Raw genomic sequence first — 26,893 nt, forward strand, 5'->3', positions numbered from 1 at the left:
CAAAATAATGAGTCAAAATCAGTGATGGCTGAGAGCTATACATGTGGTATTCACATGCGTCAGAGAAGAGTCTTATTTGAGCAAACTGTTAAGATATAGGCAGTGATGATGGTAACTTTTAAGTCTTGCTCCATATAGCATATAAAACATTACATGACAATAATAAGACAATCAGAGAAGGTTAGAAACTATTGGTAATAGAGATTGGATAAGTAATTCACAAAAAAAAAAAAAAAACAATTGGGGATATATGTATGACTCTCAAATATGCAACAAAGTCTAGAACATTTAGGATCTTTGCTTGAAAGTGTTTACATAGGTACTTGTATACCTTAAGTAGACTCCAAATAATTTTTCCTCAGGTAGACAGCAAATGTTAAAGGTATGACAGGAAAGAAAGAGGTAATTGGAACATATTTTTGGAAATGTAATGAGTTGGCAGATTTTAAAACATTTCCTGCAAACTACTCTGTCAGAAATACTGGGTGAGCAAATTGGTATAACTAAGGAAATTATTTTTGAGCTATGATACAGAATTGGAATTGCCTAGACATGGTAAGGCCTTCCTGAGTCTAATTATGGTGGCTGCCAAAAAAGCAATTACTAGAAAATGGAAATCAAAGTCTAAAACTACTGTACTAGAAGTAGTAAATATAGTAACAGAGATAAAACAACTGAAAATGCGATCTTTAGAAAAAGGTAGGAGCAAATTACATAGAAAAAAAATAAGACTTGTGGAAACAATACATGTAGAATATTTTTTGGAGGAGGAATGAGGTGTAAAAGAAGGAAGGATTTGAATGAGCTATGTAATGTTTGTCTGACAATGACTGGATAGATTATAAGTGATGTATAATGTTTGCAACTTAAAATATGTCAATATGGTTTATTTTCATTTATATAAATATATGATTGCCTATGTGATGATATGAGGTATTGTCAACTATGCCAGGAGAAGTAGGGCAGTGGATGTGTAACATATGCCAGCACAGCTAGCTAGAATTCTATAAAGAATTATATGTCACTTTTATATCAAACTGGTTTGCACAGGTGCCTGTTGAAAATGTATTTGTAAAGCTGCTTGTGTTAAAAATGTACCAACAGTGTGTCCTGCTGGACAGAGGAAAAATATACATGTATTACTGTAACTGTTGAAATGTATACATTGTAACAAAGGATACTGGAAGAGAAGGGGTTAATCTCAGTCCAGCTAACTTTGAAGACAGTTTGAAATTAAGTTACCTGGCTTAGGCCATAAAGATTGTATCTTAGAGTTCTCAATGCAGCAAGAGACAAAATATGTGTGCTAGATAGTTTTCTGTATTGTCTTTGGGGTGAACTAATTGCTACTTTGGAAGGGTGAAGGTTTGAAATTGTTTTATGACTTATAGACACTGCAACAGCTCTTAGCAAGCTCTATGTGTGTGTATTATTGACACATATGTCCTGGCAGCTTCTAGCCAAGGGAGTAGCATGGGAACCAGAAATCAGATGACCAGATGTATGTGATGTTATTCTGTAATCCATCGCTAAAAATGTTGTTTTAATACTAGGTGAGACTGAAGTCTCAGTGCAGTCAAAGAAGGAAGATCACTCAGCTCTTTGTGTCTTGCTCTAGTAAGTGAACCAGCGAATAGTAATTCTTTAGATCAGTCATGAAAATATAGCGAAATTAGTTAAGTACTGCTTTTCTGTATCTGTGTGAGTCTATTCATCTGTGTTATTTTAATAGTTCTTATGACTAAAACTCTTAGGTGTTTATGGTAAATAGATATTTAGTATTTTCATGTTCTTTTATTATTTATTACTAAATATATTTAAATTCCTCATTGTGGCTGGTCCTTTAGAAAATATTTTAACCTTTGAGTGTACTTATATCTGTTTGGTGACTCTGTGGCCACCCCTGAAAGCCTTATTGCACTAGTCAAGTACTACCATTTATCTTAATATTAATTTCACTCAGTATAATTGTGTACCCTTGGTAAAAGCCTTAGATTAGCTGGCTTTGGAGGATCTGGTGGTAGTAACTACCTTATAGTCTGGGCACAGAGACATAGCTAGTAAACCTGAGCCAACCTTTCCCAGGTGTGTGTGTGTGTGTGTGTGTGTGTGTGTGTGTGTGTCTTAGCTGCTTGGAGCAGGGATGTGAAGAAATGGTTTCACAGACAGGGTGCTGGAGGACTTGGCTTGGACCCTTGGCTGAGGACTCAACGCTAGAGCTGTGCCAGTGGGGAGTCTTATTGGGGACCCGGAGGGACACAGAAAGAGAAACCCAGATCCCGGACTGAGTCTGTTCCCTGTGTGCTCTTAAGGGAAATTGTGCTTGATGCAGAGAGTTGCATCTGGAAATACTGTGTGTATCAATTTTTGACCAGTGTCAGTGGTGAGGGTTCAGGTTCACTGATTACTGGTCCAGAGAGGGGGCTGGGGGCATCACAGCCTTTATTTATTTAACATTTGTTAACCGGGAAAGTCCGATTTGGAATGAAGCTAATTTTTGGGGGAGGCCTGGGAAGAAATGCTTCAGCCTATGTAATAAGTGATAATTTAATATAATAAAGATTTTTTTAAAAAACAAAAACATAAAGGAGTGAATTACTTTACAACACTACAAATGGGTGGCAAGAGCTATGACGGAGGTAAGGGCAATATTATGCAGGGGATAGGCCACCGACATAGTGCTTGAAGAAGGTATGTGGGTGAGGCTGCTGCATAAACAGATAGAAAATTAGAGGATGTCTGCTTCGTTAGGGGAGAGAAACACAGGGCAGCTGTGAAGAAATGGAGACCTGTGGTGAGGGCTATAACAGAAGATGAGTGGAAGTGGAAGTGCAGGCCATATCCAGTTTAATGAAGGGACTTGTAGATTTAAGGATAACTAGTATAACAGATGATGCTATCATATTTATAGATAGTATTCTCTGTGACTCTGTGCTATTTGCCTTGGTTGCCTGTTGCTGTGTGTTAACTTTGTAATGTGTGCAGTACATTTGCTGTTGCAAAACAACATCTTTCAATAGGGATATTAATATAAACACCTTTATTTCCACATATGCAGTTCTGTGGCATGGGACATTTGCTGCCATAGAACATTTAGAAACAACAGTGGTGCATATTATAGCATAGGACAAATGTTTATGTATTATGCACATTGCATATTTCAAACTGCTCATCCCCAATCCTGTTCATTTTCACAAAACACTTCTTGTGGTTCTAATCACTCTAGGGTTCTACTCTCTCTAAAATGGAAGCTATCCTAATCTCAAATATTGTGAAGTGATAATTTTGGGAGTTTATGTGGGGACAAGCTTAGAGAGCAACTAATCTCTGTTAATGCTTGCAAGGTTCATCTGATGGAGACTAGCTTGAGTGCAGTAATTTATAATGAAAAAAAGTTCTTTGTCATAAAAGTGAATGGCTTGCGAGTTCCTTCTGGATGCAGACACAAGAAGTTTAATAGAAAATTCGAAAAGCTGCAGTCTTCCAGGGTCTAAGCCCATCACACCCACAAGCATTTGTCTTCTCCCTGTACCACCCTTACTAACATAATCAAATTTTGAAAGACTTCTGGGTATGCTGGGTATTGTGAAAACATGTTTTGCAAGAGCCCTGTGCTTTCATTTCGGGTGTAGTTGTAAATTATTCATTGCTGTCTATTCTTCCAGTACAAATTTTACAGAACTGAGCATTTAGTCATCTCTTCTCTTGCTAGTTTCTTGTTGTACATATTTTTACATGACAATAAATGATTTACTATGAAGCAAGACCACTCCTACCTTTATAACCTTTATATCTCACTAACATACCAGAGAAGCCTTCTGTGAAATACTAGTGGCAAGTTAAAGGGGCTGTCTGGAAACCCATCCTCATTGTGGTTTTTGGTAGAGCTGACATAAAGCAGAGATTTGACAAGTCAGACCTTGACAAAGTGCCCTATAATACTTATCATATCATAAATGTTCATATTTTCTTCAAGGCTTAAAGACTGTAAATGGTACTTTCAGTCATATCTGGCAACCACCTGTTTTTATAGCACTATTGGTTAACATCCTTGTTTTAATCCTATTTTGCTGCCTTTGTTCCTTACTTTAGCTGCCTCCTGGACATTTTGCACTGCACTTCTTTCTTTTTCATTGCATTACCCTTACTATAAACTTTATCAAATTAGTGCTTTGAGACCGACACAGAAAAAAATGCCATCAATGACAAATTAAATTACTAAGTACTTTTTTAATTCCTAAAGGTTAATCATCCTTTCACCTCACTCTGTAGTATCAATTCATAAAACAAGTGTTGCTCTCCCTTCTTAAGTACTTCTTCAGCCTCTATAGTTTATTGCAGGCTCCATCGAGTTCCTATCCCTGCATCTCAGGCGCCCAGGTCACAAGGCACTGAGGATCCAAATGTTGATGACTGTTCTACATTGGAAATCGCTGCCAGGGTGATTTCTATATGTACGTCAGTAATCATTACTTTGTATTGTGAGAGTTCTCCCTTCTTTGTATTTGCATGAACATGGAATTGGTGTATACATGTTGGGGGGTGCAGGGGGGCATGATTGTCTCTTAAAATGCCTATAGTTTGAGTTTTTGTCCGTCATGGGCATTTGATTTCACTGTTGTAGTTACTGGGGGTTTAGTTACTTCAGATTTACTACACAGAGCTGTTTATCAAAAGGTACCATAGTGCCTAGATGCAACCTGTTTGGATATTTTTTTCTCTGAGACCTCCAAATCTCAGTTCATACAGTAAAGCTTCTGTTTATTAAGATGCATCACTTCCACAGTATAATCCTATTCACTACATGTTTAAGGACTGTCACACTAAAAAAAAATTCTCTGCCATTACTAATTGCATATTATTTTTCAAACGTTATTCCAGCATTTCTTCCTTACCAGTTTCTACCCACAAGTAGTACAAAAGCCAGCAGCATGAGGTGTTAATATTCAAAACAGTTCATGCCATTGTGACTGTGAGGGCTATTTCTCTCATTCTTTTTTCATTAGTTCAGGAAGTCTCTATCAGCATTCCTGTTTCATCGTGGTGTGTGTGGGCAGATGATAACTCAGTAGTTTATGATCACAGGGTTAGAAGTTGCTGCTTGTGACATAGCCGTGACAGTTTTAATTACATGTTGTATCAGTGCTATTTGAACTTGTTGTTTAGCTGAGTCAGACTTTTTGTGATCTCAATGACTTTAGCACAGCAAACCTGTCACTAACTGCTTCTATAAGACATTTCAAATTCATATTTATGAATTAAATAATACTATTTATCCATTTTAATGCCTGCTATCCCATTCTATCTTTGCTTTTGAACTTTCATTAACATTAATAAATTTAACAATTAATAAATAAATAAATAATGTTAATATTTTTTCTAGTGAAGTCTAACTTCATATTATGAAGCCAAAGTATTTGAATTTTAGTTTTACTATCATACCTTTCAGTGAAAAAACTGTGTTTATTTCTTTAAACATTGATAGAGTTGATCTTCTTGCAGTCTATGCAATTTTCAAAAATTTGCTCCAACTCCACTCATCAAGAGCATTTTTTTTTATTACACAGTGATGAATGAAAGAAGGAATTACAAGTGTTATTGATGAAAGACTAGAGTCAGACTACTAGTTTGGTCTTGATATATTTTCTGGGATATCCTAGTGTGTGTGTGTGTGTGTGTGTGTGTGTGTGTGTGTGTGTGTGTGTGCGTGTGTGTGTGTGTGTGTGTGTGTGTGTGTGTGGGGGTGGGGGTGGGTTGGTGATGTTTCCCTTCTTTAACTTTCATATGCTGTCATTGCACAAAACTTGCTCACATGGAAACGTGTTTACTTCACATAAGTGCTTGGATAAGTAGTTTCAAGCAATTAGGGATGACCATTTCTGTGTTTTCATGAGTATGGTATCATCAAGGAAGCATAGTGCGAAACCTATTCTACTTTTTGGTATGCCTTCTTAAACAAACTCTGGCACATATTCAGAAGAGGAAGACTGCTGCTCCTGGAAGGCTACTTAGCTTGTACAATAATGTACGACCAGTTATTCAAAACTGTGACCATGTTCCAGACTGATCTTGCCTTAATGCTCTCCACCCCATTCTGGTAAGCAATGCCAAATGAATATCACTTCTAAATTTTGGTGCATCTCAAATACCTAAATCCAGTTGTAAATCCTTAATCAATGAGCCTGTATCAAAATGCATTAGTCTATACTTTTTATGATTAATGATTACCTACTACCTATTAATTACCAATTAATCCACATTTTTAGCTTCTTTATTCCTCCCTCTGGTCCCTCTTTCCACCTCTAAGTGCTCCCATGCCTTTGAATCATCTGTTAAAAGCACACTTTATGCTTTTTTCTCCATGTCAATATCAGAAATATATAGGTTGAATAATACAAGCTCTAGCACAAATCCTTGGGGAATGCCATTCAGTACTTTCCTCTTGTCAGGTAATTCACCTTTAGCACTCACATTCTGATTCTTTCCTTCTAACATTTGTTTTAATTCTTGCCATCATTCCACCCTCCTCAGCAAAATTTAGAAATACCAGATTCAATGATTACTTGTAGCTCTTGCTAACCAAATATAGAAACATTTTAAATTAACTTGACTACATCCTTTTCCAAAACATTTGCATTGATTCTTATATTTCAGTATGCCTAGTGGGACTGACAGTCAACAAAATAAAACAAAATATTTTAAATACCATTAACAAATGAACACGTGCAATGACCTGTCCTTTTAGACAAAACAGAAGCCCAGCTGTCTAATGAAATGTTTACAGACACTGTTTCCTTTACTACTGAACTCAGACTGCTGCTGGTTTGCAGTGTCTTAAGCATAACAACCTGAGGTATCAAAGAACATTTTGTGATACAATGTAACAGAGAAAGAAACAGAGGAAATTAATGATGAAAAAAAAGTTTGCTATAGCAGGTGGAGAAGCATGCTTTGAATAAGACAACATGGAAATAAATTAGAAATACAAAAAAAAAAAAAACTTGTCAAAGAACTGTGTGTATTTATGATATGTCTGCTTTGTCTGTTATTTTCTATAATAAAAAAGGTTATGGAAACAGAACATGAACACAACCTCACTTACCTCATAATAAATTCTTTAAAACATAGTCGTAGTTTGTTATGATGTCGGAAAAGTTTGGGGTCTTCTGGAATTTCAGCAAGGAAGACTTGAGCTACCTCTAATGGTCCCTGATTAGAAAAGCATAAAACTAAAATTATAAAGGAAAATAACTTTTTTACAGATTGTTCCACTTATTTGCTGCTGTGACATCTGAGCAATCCAAGCACATTGCATACAAATATGTTCTTGTTCTGTGAAATTTTATTGATTATTGCCACAGTAAAAGAATATGTGCTAGGCATACAACTTTACAGTACAGTTACTTTGATATCAAATATCTTTGTGAAAATGAAGTCATGTGGCCCAACTCAAGTACCGTTGTTTTCTAACCAGCGATATACAAGTTTAACAATCTGGATACAGGATAATCCATCACACCGCATACCCATATCCATTGTCTGTTTTCATGGCCTGCTTCACTTATTCATTTATTTTATATCGTGATGCTTAACAAAAGTAAGACCAGAGCTCTTTAAAGGCATATAATATGAAATGTAGAAGCCAGACACCATGGTATTAGACAGATGAATCTTCAACTATGTGCCAGATGACCATGTTCAATCAATAGCACAGGTGATGGAGTGGCTGGGCTGGGACAATGACCATCTGGTACTGGCAGACCCAATCTGGGGCTGGGAAGGTAGGTGGTTTCATTCACTGCATTAATGGCCTATACTGGAGTACCATTACTTGCAGAAGTAGCCACGCATGCTCACTCTTCATAGGTAAAGCATTGCTTAATCAAAGGAAGATGTGCAGTAGCGTGCACGTCTCTCCCTGCTTGGCAGTTACTACAAGTATGCATCTCACCTATGGGGGGTGGTTAGGAGGGCCTCTGCAGCATTAAATAGATTGAGCTGCTAGGCATTTCAGACAGGGAAGGAGTAGGCTGTAGTGCTCTCAGCTGGTCTGGAGATGCCTGGCTTTCAGCCAAGTGATGAAACAAATCACCATGTGCGGTGCAGGAAAGGGAGCCATTGCCAAATCCCATGGGATGTAAGGGATAAAGAAAATAAATAAAAAATTAAATATAGAAGACCCAGCGAAAGTGCTATAGAAAAGTGCATAATTATGGTAGATCACAGTTCAAGTACGGAATTCTGTCTCATTCTCCTGTAGCAAAATTAGACACCAGTCCAGTACAATATTAACAATAGCACACATGGCTATGAATAAGTACATCTACACAATACACAAAAGTAAATTATTACTAATTAAAAACTGCCATAGACAGAGATATGTGCATTGACTACCCTAATTATAATCCTCATGCCGCAGACTTCCTAAAAATGTTTGCATTAAAACTTCAGGCTATCTATACTAAGCAGCCCTAACTAAGCACTTTAGTCCATCTTTGAAGATCTCTACTTTCATCAGACTTATATCACTTGTTGTGAGTCCATTTCATTGCAAAGCAACTGTGGATAGCTTTATCTGCCAGTTAAGTTTCCATCCCTTTGTAATTAATTAACCTAAGGTCATCATGTGATCTCCTTGCACTAGCACACAGAGTGGTGGTTGTTGTTCATTGGGGATGGTGCTACAGTATTATACTGCTCACATTGGCTTAAACCTTGCCTCTCAACTCCAACGTCCATTAACAGTTACCATACAGATGGTCAAAACCAGTCTACTCCTCCTAAACAGATAAAACTCCTTAGATTTTCTGTCAGGCTTACACACCTAATTTGTATTATCCTAGTTAGCAGCAACTTGACATAATCCTCGCCCCATTCACTCATCACCCCAGCATCCAACACGTCCACTCTCACATAACTCTTCAATTCATAAATAGGTCAAAATAACACAGGGAGCATGTTAAATAAACCAGAACATCAAGCAGATCTTCTTAATGAACACTTACCTGACATTATTGGTATTACACTTACCTGACATTATTGATATTACATTTACCTGATGTTATTGATATTACACATTTCTGGCTGAAGGATGATACTCCAAAAATAGTTTGCAATTTCCCTAGATACAATTATTGGTTTAATTCCAGACATGGAACCACAGAAGAAAGAGGCATTCTCTTCTTGAAAAAGCCAGCATCAACAAAGCCTAAATCACATCCACGAATGATAAGGAACCAAAACAGATACTAATAAATAAATATTTAATTGGACAGCTCTTATAACTTCCTTATGAGAAGTTCAAAAGAATCATTGGTATAATAATCTTCCAAAACCCTGACCTCTAGAACACCATTATCATTTCAGTGACCTCAGCATTAACTTGTTTGACTCAAACAATAATGACATCACTGCTATCTTAATGAATAAGGGCTTAAATAACCTAGAAAGTCTGTCTTTAAATCTGCAACACGCTCTCTCCAGCGTCTTATAACTTTCAACAATCCCAGTCACATCTCCTCTATCCCTATCCCCCCGCCATTAGTGATTAGTACCCCATCTTTTTTTTTTTTTCACCTTCAGACCTCTGTTAAAAATACATCCACCTACACTATGTTTCTGCTCCAAAACTCAAAAAACAGTTCAAGTTTTGGAAACAAAACTAAGTCTTCTAAGTACATTTGTTGCCCCTGCAATCTACTTGTCTTCTTTATAGTAATACATTTTGCAGATTTTACCTACTCTTCTTTTGAGGCTAACAGACTTTATTGAAGTAAAGCCAGGACAAGTTTTACTATGAAAAAGATAAACAGGACACATGGGCAACAGATCACATTCAAAGGAAGTCTAGGCAATGCATAAACTACATTATTCAAAATGAAAACCTTTTCAAATTGCATTTTATCAATGAAGGTATCCATATATATTACTAAATTATGCCTCAAAGTTTCCTTAAGTTATATTTGTGTTACAGACTTGACCGGTACCTCTTGCAGAACACTCCAAACTCCAGTTGCGCTTTGTTTAACGTCTGATCCCTAAAGCTGTGTTGCAAAAAATGCCATCTCTGTGACTTCACAGGGTGAGCGTTCTCATATAGTTAGTATTTTTATTCTGGCTGTACCTAAGCTAATACAATTAATCCAGGAAGACACTGTACTGCAAATACCTTTCATTCTGTATCTTTTGCTGCTCCACAGTTCCTGTTTCTATGATTAAGACTTACTCATTATGACCACTCCACCCTACGACTACTCTGGAATTCTTTCTGTGCTGCTAGTATGAACACAATTACTCTTTAATATATCAGCTAACCTTGCGTTCTGTAGAAGCATCACATCCTTTCATACTGATAACTAGTGTAGTGCACAGAGAGTAAGAAACAGGCTTGTTCAGCTACTCTGTGATGAGTTTGAGCTTTGTTAAATTTATGTTTTAAAACTAAGAATACAGAAAGTGCTATAAGAGTAGAGGTTAATGCAGTGTCATACATGAAACAGCAGGACACCTCATATTCCATGGACAGCACATGGATACTTTCTCTCTGTCCCAGCACTGAATACAAATGGTTTATGTCATACAATGGCTAAGTACATTTACAGTTTATCACATTTAACAATGTACCTTGCTACATAAAACAGTTAACATAACCTCTGACCTCCTGATCATGTGTGCTTTGATCATCATTATTCTTTGTACTGACATGGAACCATAGGCATTCTGCTATGAAGCAATGGGGCGTGTGTTCATGTTGCTTCTGGCTTGAAAACCTGCATTGAGACAGTTCCCATGGTGTTTATATGTAACCCCTGCACTACAAGTACACAGTTCTGTGACTTGTGACAGGCGTACCTAGCCAAACTGAAGAGCTTTGATAAAGGCAAACAGTTCTTATGTCTGATTGCTTCTGTTTGACTTAGTAGCACTAAAAGGTAGTTAGCTTTTATAGTGTTTTAGCTATAGAGTTTGGAAATGTTTATTGCTTTTTATGGAAAATCTGCATAATTTCCAAGATGTCATGCATTGAGAATAAATAGCCATTCTATTTCCTGCATAGAAAAGTGTTTTGAGATTGCTTTCATGATGTCTGCATGTGTGCTATATAAGCACCCATTACAGAACCTAAGTCCAAAGCACCCAAGCAGAATGTTGACTTTTTTAAACTGCAGTTCATTATTATAGTTACTTGAAATTGTACTTCTTCTGTGGCAGTACAGTGTCCCATATAGGCCCCTAGTCAACTTTGATCTACATGTATTTATTATATTTAATAGCATTAACTGGCACAACTCCCCCACACACACTCAAAGCTAGGGTGCCATCTCTTCTCCATAGCCACATGATATGAATTTATGCAAGAGGTTGGAGGACCAGACAGCCACTATAGCTGCTATGCGGAGGTACTGGCTTCAGCGCTGGATGCACTACCCCAACACACTGACACATCTGTTGTAGGCCACTGTTATGCAAACAAGGCATTGTCTAGGGAGCTTCCCCACTCTCATTTAGGTGGCAATGTCTCCCATCCTTGGCCACGAAACTAGTCCAGCTGCAATTCTATGCCTTGGTCTTTGCCTGTCCATACAACTGTGTCCAACACCCAGAAGGAGGTCAGCAGGCAGAGGCTTGTCATTCCTCTCACCTCCTTGCCAGCTACAACAGGTGCCCAAACCACTATTTAAATTCATGTTGCCTGGGTCTCAGGCATCATATTCACCAAAACAGCTGACTCAATGATGACCTTTTTTAAAGAAAGGAAAACAGATGTCTGTTTCTTAAATTTTTTAGTTTGGCTTGAAAAAATGGAAAAAGCTCTTTTTTGGCCTCCAAATTACATTAGTTCTCAAAAAGACTATTGCTTTTTACAGGAAATTTGCATAATCCTAGGGTGCCCTAGAATAAGAATAAATGCATATTTTTCCCCTCTTTTTAAAATCATTGTCTGAAATTTGTATTGCACTTACTGTCACAGTAATTCCATTGGAATGCTTGCCCCTTCCATTTTCTGTGTGAACAAACAGTTGCTCCGGGATGCTTGCCCCTTCCATTTTCTGTGTGAACAAACAGTTGCTCCGGGATGCTTGCCCCTTCCATTTTCTGTGTGAACAAACAGTTGCTCCGGGATGCTTGCCCCTTCCATTTTCTGTGTGAACAAACAGTTGCTCCAGGATGCTTGCCCCTTCCATTTTCTGTGTGAACAAACAGTTGCTCCGGGATGCTTGCCCCTTCCATTTTCTGTGTGAACAAACAGTTGCTCTGGGATGCTTGCCCCTTCCATTTTCTGTGTGAACAAACAGTTGCTCCGGGATGCTTGCCCCTTCCATTTTCTGTGTGAACAAACAGTTGCTCCGGGATGCTTGCCCCTTCCATTTTCTGTGTGAACAAACAGTTGCTCGGGATGCTTGCCCTTCCATTTTCTGTGTGAACAAACAGTTGCTCGGGATGCTTGCCCTTCCATTTTCTGTGTGAACAAACAGTTGCTCCGGGATGCTTGCCCTTCCATCTTCTGTGTGAACAAACAGTTGCTCGGGATGCTTGCCCCTTCCATTTTCTGTGTGAACAAACAGTTGCTCGGGATGCTTGCCCCTTCCATTTTCTGTGTGAACAAACAGTTGCTCGGGATGCTTGCCCTTCCATTTTCTGTGTGAACAAACAGTTGCTCGGGATGCTTGCCCCTTCCATTTTCTGTGTGAACAAACAGTTGCTCCGGATGCTTGCCCTTCCATTTTCTGTGTGAACAAACAGTTGCTCCGGGATGCTTGCCCCTTCCATTTTCTGTGTGAACAAACAGTTGCTCCGGGATGCTTGCCCCTTCCATTTTCTGTGTGAACAAACAGTTGCTCCGGGATGCTTGCCCCTTCCATTTTCTGTGTGAACAAACAGTTGCTCCGGGATGCTTGCCCCTTCCATTTTCTGTGTGAACAAACAGTTGCTCTGGGATGCTTGCCCCTTCCATTTTTCTGTGAACAAACAGTTGCTCCGGGATGCTTGCCTTCCATTTCTGTGTGAACAAACAGTTGCTCGGGATGCTTGCCCTTCCATTTTCTGTGTGAACAAACAGTTGCTCCGGGATGCTTGCCCCTTCCATTTTCTGTGTGAACAAACAGTTGCTCCGGGATGCTTGCCCCTTCCATTTTCTGTGTGAACAAACAGCTGATCCGGGATGCTTGCCCCTTCCAATTTCTGTGTGAACAAACAGTTGCTCCGGGATGCTTGCCCTTCCATTTTCTGTGTGAACAAACAGTTGCTCGGGATGCTTGCCACTTCCATTTTCTGTGTGAACAAACAGTTGCTCCGGGATGCTTGCCCCTTCCATTGACTGTGTGAACAAACAGTTGCTACGAGATGCTTGCCCTTCCATTTTCTGTGTGAACAAACAGTTGCTCGGGATGCTTGCCCTTCCATTTCTGTGTGAACAAACAGTTGCTCCGGGATGCTTGCCCCTTCCATCTTCTGTGTGAACAAACAGTTGCTCGGGGATGCTTGCCCCTTCCATTTTCTGTGTGAACAAACAGTTGCTCCGGGATGCTTGCCCCTTCCATTTTCTGTGTGAACAAACAGTTGCTCCGGGATGCTTGCCCCTTCCATTTTCTGTGTGAACAAACAGTTGCTCCGGGATGCTTGCCCCTTCCATTTTCTGTGTGAACAAACAGTTGCTCCGGGATGCTTGCCCCTTCCATTTTCTGTGTGAACAAACAGTTGCTCCGGGATGCTTGCCCCTTCCATCTTCTGTGTGAACAAACAGTTGCTCCGGGATGCTTGCCCCTTCCATTTTCTGTGTGAACAAACAGTTGCTCCGGGATGCTTGCCCCTTCCATTTTCTGTGTGAACAAACAGTTGCTCCGGGATGCTTGCCCCTTCCATTTTCTGTGTGAACAAACAGTTGCTCCGGGATGCTTGCCCCTTCCATTTTCTGTGTGAACAAACAGTTGCTCCGGGATGCTTGCCCCTTCCATTTTCTGTGTGAACAAACAGTTGCTCTGGGATGCTTGCCCCTTCCATTTTCTGTGTGAACAAACAGTTGCTCCGGGATGCTTGCCCCTTCCATTTTCTGTGTGAACAAACAGTTGCTCCGGGATGCTTGACCCTTCCATTTTCTGTGTGAACAAACAGTTGCTCCGGGATGCTTCCTCTTACTATTTTCTGTTTGAAACTTGCTGTGAGATACTCTTCATAATATTAATAAGTATACATATGCACATATATTCCCAGATCACTAGTTCAACACATGCTGAGAAGCTTTGAAAATGTGAAATGTAAGTTTGCGTCTGGTATTACTTTTGATCTGACCTGTTAATATCTATGTTTGCCGAGTTCCATATGGCTTTAGATACTGAGCTGAAAAATATTTTTCAAGGGAAATGTGCATTATTCCTGATATGCCTCGCAGTGAGGAAGAAAGAAAATATTTTTCTCTTTATGAAATATTTTTTAATTTAATTTATCAATATCTTACGTGATACCTGTCATTAGCAATTGCTTTCGGATGTTGGTATTTTTTATTTCCTGCATGGGAACTTGCTTGGATATAGCTACATGATACATGAATATAGAATCAGTTATATAAGCACTCACTTCTGAAGCTTGAGTCAAAAAAAAAAAAATAATATAATGAACTTTGACAAAAAAAAAAAAAAATATATATATATATATATATATATATATATATATATATATATATATATATATATATATATATAGGAACACTTTATAAGCTCGAAACACTGAAATCTTGAATTTCAGTATCTCAAGTTCATAACGTGGAAGGATCAGAAGAGAGAGAAAGCAACCTAGACCTTTAATAGTAAAGATGCAATCCTACCAGCAGAAAGTGTTGATTCTGATAAAATTGTGGCAGAAGGACAAAGTAGTAAAAATGGGAGATGGTAGTGTTTGTGGAAAATGATTACTCACTGTACACCAGACAGAAGAGGAGTAAATTTATTCTAGCAATCAGGGAATGTTGAGAAGCAGATGTGATATTCCAGCTGCTGTATGCAGCTATTTTCAGAATATTCTTTCCTGGAAGGTCAAATCATTTTTGATGCAGAACATGCTAAGGAGGAAATACAAAAGTCTGTCCAACAAAAAGTGAGCTATCAAACAGAAAGAGATTCTGCTGCTTATTCTTCTGGTAGTAAAACCCACAGACAGACTGTGCCAGAGAAACATTTTCCAATATTTCAAAGTAAAATGCTTAAAAAAGCACAAGTGTTGACTAGAAGAACCATGAGGACATTGGAAATAAAGCAAAGACAGGATTTGGGAGATGGAGATAAACAGGAAGAAAACCAGCAACTCAGAAATTGACCAACAAATGTGGAACTACAAAGCATTGATTATACTGGTGAAGCATGACAGGACTAAAAGACCTTGATATATTGGACTTCTTTGACTTTAACCTTGTAGAGAACTCCAAAGCATATGCCGTACTTCATGTCGTTAAAGTTTGGAAGAACATTTAGAAGACGGTAAGAGGAAGGAAAGCATTAACTGTAAGTTAAACAAAATTTTGTTCTTAACAATAGTATTTTTATAATGCATGACATAGCCTGCATGTTGTAAAGTAAATATTTCGCAGTTAATTTCAAGTGTAATAGGGGTACCAAAGTAAATAGGTCTCTCTCTCTGTCTCTCTGCCTCTGTCTCTCTCTCTCTCTCTCTCCTTGTTCAGTTTTAAGAAATAGAGAGATATGAACAACAATACCATTGATAAAGGCAGGTCCACAACCCAACAAACAGAGCTAAAAAGCAGTGACACTTATGTAAGGTAAGCATTTTCATGTCCAATGGTGCATCATCAGACCAAGATACACAAAACTTAAAAAAAAAATATTTCTAACAAACATTCAATCAGTAAAACAGATCACGTGATTTAAGTGCCAGATTTAAAGGCACCACGTCAATTAAACCTGAGTGCTTGTCAGCGTGCATGGTTATAATCCAGTTCATCTCCGCATATTTAGACTTATTCACAAAATCTCTCCCCTCAGATCTTTAGACAAGAGCTGCAACACCATAAAATTAAATACATGCATACTACCACATCAGACGATATGCTTTGCAAAGGCATTAGTTCTTTTACCCTTGTGTATATCACAAAGATGATCAAGAAAATGCTGTTTTAAAGATCTCTTTATCCTCCCTATATAAAAACATGGGCAGACAATGGAAAATGCAAAATATACTAAATAAGTGCTTTTGCAGTGAGAATATAGTTTTAGGGCATAGTGAATGCCTGTATTGGGATGAACAAAATAATTCAGAGAAGAGATATACTTGCAAGCACCAAGGGAATAGCAAGGATATGTCCCTGCATGTTCTGATAACTTAGTAGTATATTTCTTCCGTTGGTAGCAAAGTTGCTGCTTAAGTGATCTGTTATTCTTAAAACAAAACTTCGGTTGATCACCAACCAAACATTTTATTTTTTAATCAGCTAATAGAATAGGCCAATTCTTCTTAATCACATTACAAACCAATGTCACACCACTAGAATATGTTAAAGGAATTGTAGTGATGGTATCTGGTGTTGCAGATTCACCTTTCAGTGCATTATCCAATCCTTTTCCTGGATGAAAATACGGTCTAGCCCTGCTTTTTCTCTCTTGATTTACATCTCTAATAGTTGCTCTCACATCATTGGCAGAGTAACCCCTGTCAACAAAATCATCAAATAAACCTTGAAAACCTTTGTGCAATTGATCATCATCATTATTAAGTCCAGAGCCCCTCGTACATTGACCCTTAAGTACATTCTTGTATATATAATGAGGGTGCATACTAGTATAATACAATAAGCTATTCTTTTTACAGGGATTAGTATATGTAATAGTTCTAATACATCCTTGTGCAGTCTTGGTTATTGTCACATCTAAAAAATCAACAGTCACTAATGAATAATTGACTGTGAAGTTTAAAAATGTTGAAGTACTCCCAAGATACAGTATGAACTCTTGTAGCGAGGATAAAGAACCTGCCTACAACAAAAACACATCGTCGACAAAACGCTTATAAAATTTTATGTACTTAACAGACTGATTATCTTTTAAATCTTTGAGGTCTCTCAATGAGCCAACACAGTATTTGCATAACTATTGGCATATACCATATCCATGACTACTCCAAGTTTTTGCAAATAGAACATGTCATCAAAAATGAAGACATTGTTCTCCAAGATCAATTCAAGTAGTAATCAAGTCAAATTTTTGAGTAATCACTCTTACTCGAAAGGAACAGCCTAACCAATTCAACCCCTATATCATTTGGTATCACAGTGAACAGAGAACATAAATCACAAGTAACTAAATAACATTCGTAAATATCTACCAAATCTTGTAGACATTCAGATAATGTCTGCAAAAACTCTTTCCGTGTCTTTCAAAACAGAGGGTACCTTATCTAGTAGGGGTCTGAGTTTCTTCTCAGCATAAATAGACAAAGGTTCTGTAAGCCAATTATGACCCAAAACTATGGGTCTTAAGGGTGGCCTTACTGGATCCTTATGCATTTTGGGGAGGCCACATATTACTGGACTAAGCGGATGCTTGACTAGCAAAACTTATATAAATCATACTTGATCAAACCACTTGTTAAAAATATCATAAAACATTGCATGTACATGTTTGACTAATTTATCTACCTCAAATCTCTGTGGCATTACATCAGTTGTAGAATCAGAAAACAGAGTCAACATAGTGTCCAAATACAAACTACTGTCCATGACTACAATCGCTCTACCTTTATCTGCAGGTCTAATCTGAACTGATAGCATCTCTTGTAGCTCAGTCAAAGCTACACTCTCATCATGGGTCAAATTAAAAAATGTACTCTTATGTGTAGCAATAAGGGATTTAATAATATCAAACTCACAGGTCTTCAGAAATGCATCAAGGATCAGATGCAAGGAAGGAGTAAAGGTACTGGGCTTTATAAGGCTGAGGGAACATGTCTGTTGTGGAAAAAAATATTTTAACATCACATTCCTGGCAAATAGCTTCAAGTTCAAGATAACATCACAAACATCTGACCAAGTGGCCAGTATAAAAGACAAACCTTTCTCAAGCGCAACAGCTTGATCAGGAGTCAGCTGACAGAAGAAATATTATGAATTAAGGACCTCTGATTCAAATGTACAATGTTACATCGATCATTCATCAGGTTTAATTGATTTCAGCTTGCGCCATTTTCTCCCTCTCCTGTGAACAGACCTCCCCAGTTTTGAGAATTTCTTCACTCCTTAAAAGTACAGGCAAACTTGGAAAAACTGAAGGAGGTGAGGAAACAATAACAGTAAATATCTTCCTACGAACATCAGGTTCAACATTATCTGTCTGCTGTACTTTACTAGGTGCCCCTTTATTCGATGTAACAGGGGCACAATTAGATACATTTGCTTTCAGTAAACTCAAGGGTCCCTCACCATAGTCATTGACATCTGTGGATTCTCCCTTCTCATTCACTACACTGGTGTGTGAATTATTCCTTGGCCATGAAAAATATTGCCTGGTTTAAAATCACAAATGTCTCGCTCGATCTTTTTCCGCTTCTGGTTCTGTCTAAGTTTATAGATTGAGACATTACTACACATTTCGTCTAAAGCCAGTTGGTGAACTTTTGAAGTGAATTTACTGTTCAATGCATGATATAAAGAATTTATGTCACCCAGCAGCATCTCTTCAGTAGTCTTAAAAAAGTCAATCAAAAGTTTCATATAACTGTAATCTAAATCAAGGTTCAACATTTGCCAGTGTTTCAGAAGCTTAGGAAATGTGTTGCCATAGGCAGGCATCTTAAATACATGCAGCCCTCTAGGTAGAACTTTAAAATGTAGACAAGGTTCAAAATGTAATCTTTGCCACTGAAAGCATTTAAACTTATATAGTCTGTTCTCATGTTCTTTCAATGATCTGTGAAAAGGTTCCATATTCACAGCTTCTCCTTCATGACTATTCTCAGTATCAGCAAAATGGAAACATAACAAAGGGTTGCCATCTACTTGTAACATCTGATACAGGCGGTCTGAATGCCGACCAGTAGCAGGAGCATTAGGATCATAATCCAGTTCATAGTCAATACCCTCAGCCATGTTTCACATATTCATCAAGAAGCAAAAAATGAGATATGAACAGCAATACCGTGGATAAAGGTATCTTGCTTCTTGGTGAATACTAAAGAATGTTGGTGCATGCCACAGCATTAGTAAGCATATACCTCCAAGATGTTTTTATAGCTGCTCTTTTGCCCAACTATGTGCAATGTCACCAAAGGAAGCACTGGGTTATCCTACTGTTTTTAACATTTCATGGATTCCATAAAACCAACATTGTGGACCTGTACTATGTAGATAGGGGCAGTATCCAAGAAATTATGGACATGTGTCGGCCTTGTCTGCAGTCCTTTGAGAGCCATGGAGTAGCTATCCCATTGGATACCAATGCATGGCTTTTAGCCCAACAATTACCTTACTCCTGCAGTGCTTCTCACAATACACTTTGACAAAACATTTACAAGTAGTGATAGACTTATTCCACATTACATCAACATGTACAAAAACAGTTAAAAGCAGGCATACTTGACAAAATGAACATGTAAAAAAGCACTTACCCTGTACAAGCAGAACTTTATGTTGCCTTAATAAGACCTCTGAGTTTCAACTGCTGCAGGTTTAGAAATTGCTGCTTATGTTTTCTTCCACAGTATAATGGTTGTCTCTGCTTACACTCTTGCTTATATTGTACAGATTCACCTGTCTGGGCATGATGAGTATGTGGCTTAGACCTTAGCTCATTATTGTTTCTTAATTACTCACACCTGCTAAGCACTGCACTCACCTGTCCTCGATGCTGTGCACATGTCAGGGTACCTGTGGGCAACACTGTGCATAAGTGGCCTAGGACATGCCTCCAGGGGGGGGATCCACATATAACCTCATGTAAATGAAGTCACTGTAGTACCTGCTTTCTTCATGGCACACATAGGGATACAGAACTACCATGTTTTAAACTTTAAAGCGCCACTGTGAACTATAATAATACAGTACATATAATATCCTAACCCACCATCCATCATTCAAATGAGATGCCTGTCAATGCCCATTAGTATGCAGAAGATACTGCATGTGAGAATTGCTTTGGATACCAATTTTTTTGGCCAAATTTCTTCAAAGTACGACATTATGACTGGAGAAGGAGATGGAGTGCAGAGGTGATAACATGGAGGAGACAAACATCTTTCAATACCTGCTCCATCAGGATTACAACCAGAGGCTCCTGTAGGAGGACTATCAAAGAACACAGTATAAGACTGAAGCCTGGAATAATTTAGTGCAGGTTGTCATCCATGCCACTGGCATCTCATGCACGTGCAACAGTGGCATCACCATTATAATAACATGGGGCATCATAATCCTGATCTCCTTGGCTGATGGGATAATGAAGCTAAAAGCAGTCATCACATACTGCAAATATAACTTAGCTTAGCTACACATATAACATACTAATGAGTGCAAACCACATATATTACCCAGTGCTGTTTTTCTCTCCATACCCCTGAAGAAATTGAAGTGAATAGACAGGAGACTGGAGCACGTGAGAAAGCAAATGGGTGAGTATAATTGCTTCAGAATATAGAGCTTTTAATATTAAAAGTAGTATACATTCAGTTTCATACAGTATAACTTTCATAAATCACTGCCACGTTTGTGATAACTTCCACAGTCAAAAAAGTAGCAGTGTGACTACTGTCTGTGTGCATGCATGTATTAGGGCAAGTGGCTGAAAATGTTAAGGGTCGTCTCCTACAGTATGATAACTGTGGGTACAGTCCCCCTTCTCCATGTGTGTTCTGTTAATATTTTGGGTACAGTCCTCCTTGTCCATGTGTGCTCTGGTAACATTTTAGTAGAGGTCTCCATCTCATTATACTCACCATATCATTAAATGTGGGAATATGTATGAGTAACATTTTTGGTGGGTGGACATTTGTGCCATGGACACTTTGACAATACCCTTGTTTCTATGCCTATAGTACCTGTGAGGAGAATGTATGCCTGAGCAGCATTTTTTCTTTGTATGGTTTCCCCTGTGTTTTGTCAAACATCCGTTTGTTTGACAAATGCAGGTTGTGGTGTTTAACTTTGTTGCTATGGATAGCCAAGCAGTACTAATATTGAAGTTATGTTTTGTCGAGATAGGTGAGTGGGGTTGGAGGTGGAGAGAGTGTTTGTGTGGGTGTTTGTGAGTTAGGGTTATGGTTGGGGATATATTAGGGATAGGTGTATATATATGTAAGAGTGTGTGTATTTTAGGAATAGTGCTAGGGTTAGGTAAGGGGATAGATGTAGTGTTGTTAGTTTGTGTGCTTGTGCATGTTTGTGTTTGCAGGTGTGTCCTGTGTAGTGGCAGTGTTACAGGTGGTACAGGGAGGTGGAGCCCCTGCTCTCCTTAGTAATGGATGCTAACCCTAACACAGCCCTTCCGCCATACCTATACCTACACCTTACCTTAACAAAAACCTTCCTGTAAAATAATGTCACTACTTAAATGAATTTGAGGCTAGTGTTATTGGGGTATTTTAGTATTAATATCGGGAGAGGAAATAGTTTCCTTTCTTGATATGTTTTAGCTCGAGATTTGATTTATTACATTTGATATTCTGTATGTTTGAACATTTTTTGCCTGTGTTTTGAGTTCAACATTAAGAACATTCGATCATACAGAATACGACCTTTCTTTGTGTATATACATTTGTCTCTGGCATCCTGTTATTGTGTCTTGGACTACAGAGCACTGTTAGTTCATCCAAGTAAAAAAGAAGTTATTTCCTTTCATAACTAAGAATTCTTAGTTATGAAAGGAAATGGCTTCTTTCTTTTCTTATTTTTTTATTCTCCCTTCTCCAACCTCTTCCCATCCTGCACATCCTCAGATTGTTCTCCCTGTTTGCATGCTTGTCCATCCCTGAACCCTCTACTCAATTGCTCCTTTTTGGGTACTCCCAGATGTGATCCATTGCCAGTTGGGCCCCTAATTTGTCTGGATGTCAGCCTTGGTGGTACTCAATATTAGGCCAGCCAGTGAGGGATTCAATGGAGAGTAGCTAACATGGAGCCTGGGACTATCATACTTGCTGTGGCAACTCAATTGCCCCAGATGTGGAGGCGTCTGGTGGAATGTATTTACCCTAAGATGTCCTGCAAGACTCCTGAACTCCACCAGATGTCATCCAGGCACTGGGCATTTACCTCACCTTACCCCCAGGATAAGACAGCTATCCTTTGGCCATTTCACTGTATTCCTCCAGTCAGGACTGACATGCCATATGAGGACTGAATTCTCATGGTGTATATACCATGCAGTCATACGGAGGTAACAATATACTTCTAGTTTCTTGTCTCCACCAAACCTATACTGCTTCAGTTGTCCTTCTCCTGTGAAAAGAAACCTTTAAAATCCTCTTCCAACTAAATCAGGTGCTGAAAGCACAAGAGAAGAGTGGGAATGAACCATATGAAGTAATGTTCTTAGGATTTCTGCCAGATAAAAAAACTACAACGAAATGCAGTGTATGTTAAGTTTTCTATCACTGCTGCAGTCATCATATAACTGTGGTCTGGGTTATTTCACTCCTAACTGGGCTAGGGCAGTAATAAACAATACAATTTTTGACTTCATTGTTAATCACTCTAAATCTGGTTATACATTTACAAACTTAGATTATGAAGGAACCGTTTCTGCACTATTGGTCTCAGCAGTTCTATATACTGTTTAATGGTTTACAAGTATCCACATGCTTGTGTTCTTTTGTATAACCAGCTGCTACATGAATTCTTAGCTGCTCCATTTAGATAACCATACTAATAAAACATGTACTTGAATGCATACATCTGCAGACATTTTTGGCTCTTTTTTTTTTCATCTTTTTGTTAGGTATAATGTTTGCCCCTTCAGTGGAAATGTCACTATATCTGCATGAGAAGAGAGTGCTACAAAGGGTTGACCAGAGACAATGGAACAAAAGTTATTTATTTGCCTTTGTTTACCAAGACGTTCAACTGAACAAATCCCTGTTTATTGGAGGGCTGAGGAGAAAATCCCAACATTAAGCATATTTGCACAAAGATTCATCTTGACTTAGTATGTATATACATTTTAACATACAACTAGATGCATTTTTACATGTAACATAGTATCATGCTTTATATATAAGCACACAAACATACAGAGGAAGAGAGACATTTATTTATATATATTACAAAGAGCATTCATCATGTTTTAAGTTCACAACTGTGGAACATACAACATGAGCTAAAAGTATTGTGTAATCCTCCAGCTCCAGCACGCACACACACACACACACACACACACACACACACACACACACACACACACACACACACACACACACACAACAGTACACCATACATCATGTTTTGACTGTCACTGCACGTATCATATAATTTAACATTTCTACATATTTGTGTTTCTCTTTAGATATTGTAGAAAATATTGAATATACTGCGGTGGTGGTGCTGCGGTAGCGTTGTCGCCTCATAGCAAGACGTTGTCCCATTTGATTCTCCGCTAGAGCGTCTTCTGTGTGGAGGCATACATGAATGGGGCGTGCCTTCATTGAAAAAGGTTGTGCATCAGGGCATGTAACCCGGTACGTAAAAATCCACTACCAATCATTAACGGACTGGAGTTCTGCTGTGGCGACCCCTAACCGGGAAAAGCTGAAAGACACAAATAAACTGCTTGTAGTAATGGCAAAGAAGCCTTCAATAAACAGCATCAAGATATGAGTATGACCAGTATCACCAACAGGCCATTTGTGGGATCCCTCTTAGCATGATCATGTGATGTAATGTTTATTAGGTAATACGGCAAACAGGAAGGGGACAGCACCAAGAAACTGCTGCCCCCCCATTTTTTTTAATTTACATGAATGTAAAACCAAGTCCTTTTACTCGGGCAATTCAAGAAAAAATGCCACAGTCTCAAGGAGCTTTCACAGTAATAGACATTCTTCTACTACTTCTCTCCCTGTTATTGTACTGTAAAGCGTTATACTTCTTTCATATATACATACTGATGGTGATTCTGCAAAAGTTATGAAGGTCACTAGTAAAGATACAGAGAGAGGTAGACAGATGGAGGGAGTAACATGCCAAAGAATGCCCGACAGTGGTGGTAGGGGGCAAGTAATATGGAACTATGAGAAAAGCTAATTGAGATATGATTATATAGTCCCCAAGGATATGTAATGAACAACAATAAAATGAAACTGGATAATCTTGTCAGGGAATGGTGTGTTATTAGCTAAGGCAGTGACTGCCTTAATGTGATCATTGAAAGCATGAGAGGTGATACAGTGACAATGCACATCACAGACTACGTAATTAGAGAAGTGACAATGCACATTGCAGATTACGTAATTAGAGAAGTGTAGCTGTAGTCACGGTGATGGTGGAGGCAGTATTCTATTGTTACAACAATCTGGGAACTCCGTATACACAATGAGATGTCGCGTGAAGGACAGTGCAGGGCATGTACAGCATATGTTCTGGCAGTTTTACAGGACGAGGATAAAAGAATGTAATGTGGTAACTGCCATACCTGATTAAGGGTCATCACTTCTGAAACACACTAAATGTGTCTCCTTGTTCATTTGAAACATTTTAAAGACAAATGCGCTGATGTTTTACTCGCTCAGGTCAGACCCAGTAATTAATGAGTAGGGTGCACTTATTTTTCGATTTTTGCAACCTCAGAACAATGTGTTGCAGTCAGTGGAGACTGGCTTATAAGGTGGTTGTATATAAAACATATTTGTTCCTCTGTAAAAAAGGTGGAAGACAAACAGCAATAATCTGTGTGCAGCCTCAGTTAACTAAGTAAATAAATATGTTTGTATAGTTAGGAGATTATATACTTTGCATTTCAGGCTTTAGCTACCTTCTTTTGTAATTTTTCATAACAGATTAAGGAGCTGGTCCTCCTAGAGTGCAAATTTTGGAGATTGTTGTTGCCTAAGCGAACTTCAGTTGATAATCCACACTTTTTGCTTCCTTTCCTTCTGCATTAAGCTATAAGGAACACATTATGGGAACTAATCACTGAAGTTATCCTGGGAAATGTCTCCACCATGTGGTAATTCTTAGATGTTAGCACACAGTCACATTTTTTCCACTATCAAGGCATGCATCCATAATATAATATGGTTTATGATTCTCTCCTATATTGAGAGTGCAACTCTGACTGTCTTATATTTACTGTTGACCCAATCATATTACTGGATGACAAAGTGTTTTTGTCACAGTCACTGTCTGTTATAACTGACAGCATCAACATTTAGATGAAGAGTGAAAATCATTCTGCTGTTTTCAGCAGCAAATGCAAAGCAGTAAGCAATAACATCAGTACAATTACAGTGAGTGATGTAGGAAATGTGATTGGTCCAGTGACACCCAAATCCTCCTAGCAACATTCTGAGGATGCAGAAAAAAATTCATCTGGCCATCAGAAATGCAGTACATAGGCCACAAACAACCTGGATAGTAAGGGTTTAAATTTGTGAAGTGATAAACTACAGTGAGCTAAAGCAGAACAAAAAGGGTATAGTGACATTGGCTTAAAAGCAGTATTCATAAAAAGCTAGAGCTAAGCTTAACTCAGTAGAAGGTTTGCAGTTCATAAAATACCCGGAGAAAGAGCCCTGTAAAGCCATCCTAACTTTGAGCTATTCCACAAACACGTAAGTGCTGATTCATTTTTAACATGAGAGTATAACCAATGGCCCAGTGCTACCCTTTCAAATTCTGGGGTTTTAAAATGTATCCAAAAGACATGGGTGACTTTCAGAAAGTATTTGTCCTCAGCCAACGTGCAACAGCCATAGAGCAGCCCTCCTGCATATGTGTGTGTGTGTGTGTGTTTAAAATATCTCCTGATATGACATATGGCCAACTTTTTGGCTACCTTGTCCATTTAGGAGTTTTGTATTCAACCAATCAGCCCAAATCCCTTAGCCAGTGTATTAATAGTATACCGTTTAATATCAGAAACAATTGGCCTGAGTTACAGTTCATTTGTAGCAAATGTATTGTGAAGACCACAATCTCTCTAAATGCTAAATTATATAAGCCACTGCATGCCTATCACACCTGTTATAGACAAAGAAAAAACAAAACAGCACTACAGATACGTAAACTATCTTATCCCCCATTTCTACAATAGCCTGCCCTTAGCTATCATGCACAGTACTTCCCTCGCAATCTTTAAAAACCGTCTGGATGCCTGAATACGTGATTACTATTTTTCACCCAGGATATCCGGAGAAAGTCTTCTTCATGGGGACATTTTAGTCTCCCACTAGTATTGGGTAATGTGGCTTCTCAGTGGTCTCCTTAGAAAGAACCTAGCTCTTACTTAAGGAAGAAAAAGGCCAGAACCAGGAAAGTATAAGACTGTACCCCTATCTGTTGTGCTTCAAAATGTATTAAAACAAGAGTGAAGAAAGAGCTGAGTTGGAAATTGGCCATCTTTTGCCCTAGATATATTTCTGCATAGGTAGGGTAGCACAGTCAAGACTGCTATGTCAGTAATATTTCAACAAGGCTTCACTTTTACATTAAGCTTCTAAGGGCATTTTGGAAAGCCTCAAATTACTTGGGCATGTTAAGAAAAGTGAAATATTGTCAGAACAGTAAAACAATAGCATCTGGTATCATAATCCACTACCATGTACAGCATCCGAAATAAAACACTCAGCACAAATATTCTGGGATGGAATTTCAGCTGCAAATAACCAAGACTAAAGGAATTCATAGGTTCATACTATACACTAAAGGAATGAATGACTGAACTGATGCATAGCAAAAAACTTCAGAAGC

The 26,893-nt window shown here is 38.4% G+C and overlaps 1 protein-coding gene across 1 annotated transcript in view; it reads right to left on the reverse strand.

Moving 5' to 3' along the window:
- The window catches only part of DOCK8 (dedicator of cytokinesis 8), a 1,731,107-nt gene that overhangs the window by 84,209 nt on the left and 1,620,005 nt on the right, over positions 1–26,893 (reverse strand). The window contains exon 47 of the mRNA XM_044064485.1: positions 7,103–7,209. Within this exon, the coding sequence (XP_043920420.1) occupies positions 7,103–7,209 (107 nt within the window). The remainder of the gene's footprint in view (positions 1–7,102; positions 7,210–26,893) is intronic.

This window comes from Protopterus annectens, chromosome 2.part2 (genome assembly GCF_019279795.1).
Source record: "Protopterus annectens isolate FY-2018-M chromosome 2.part2, PAN1.0, whole genome shotgun sequence".
NCBI lineage: Eukaryota > Metazoa > Chordata > Ceratodontiformes > Protopteridae > Protopterus > Protopterus annectens.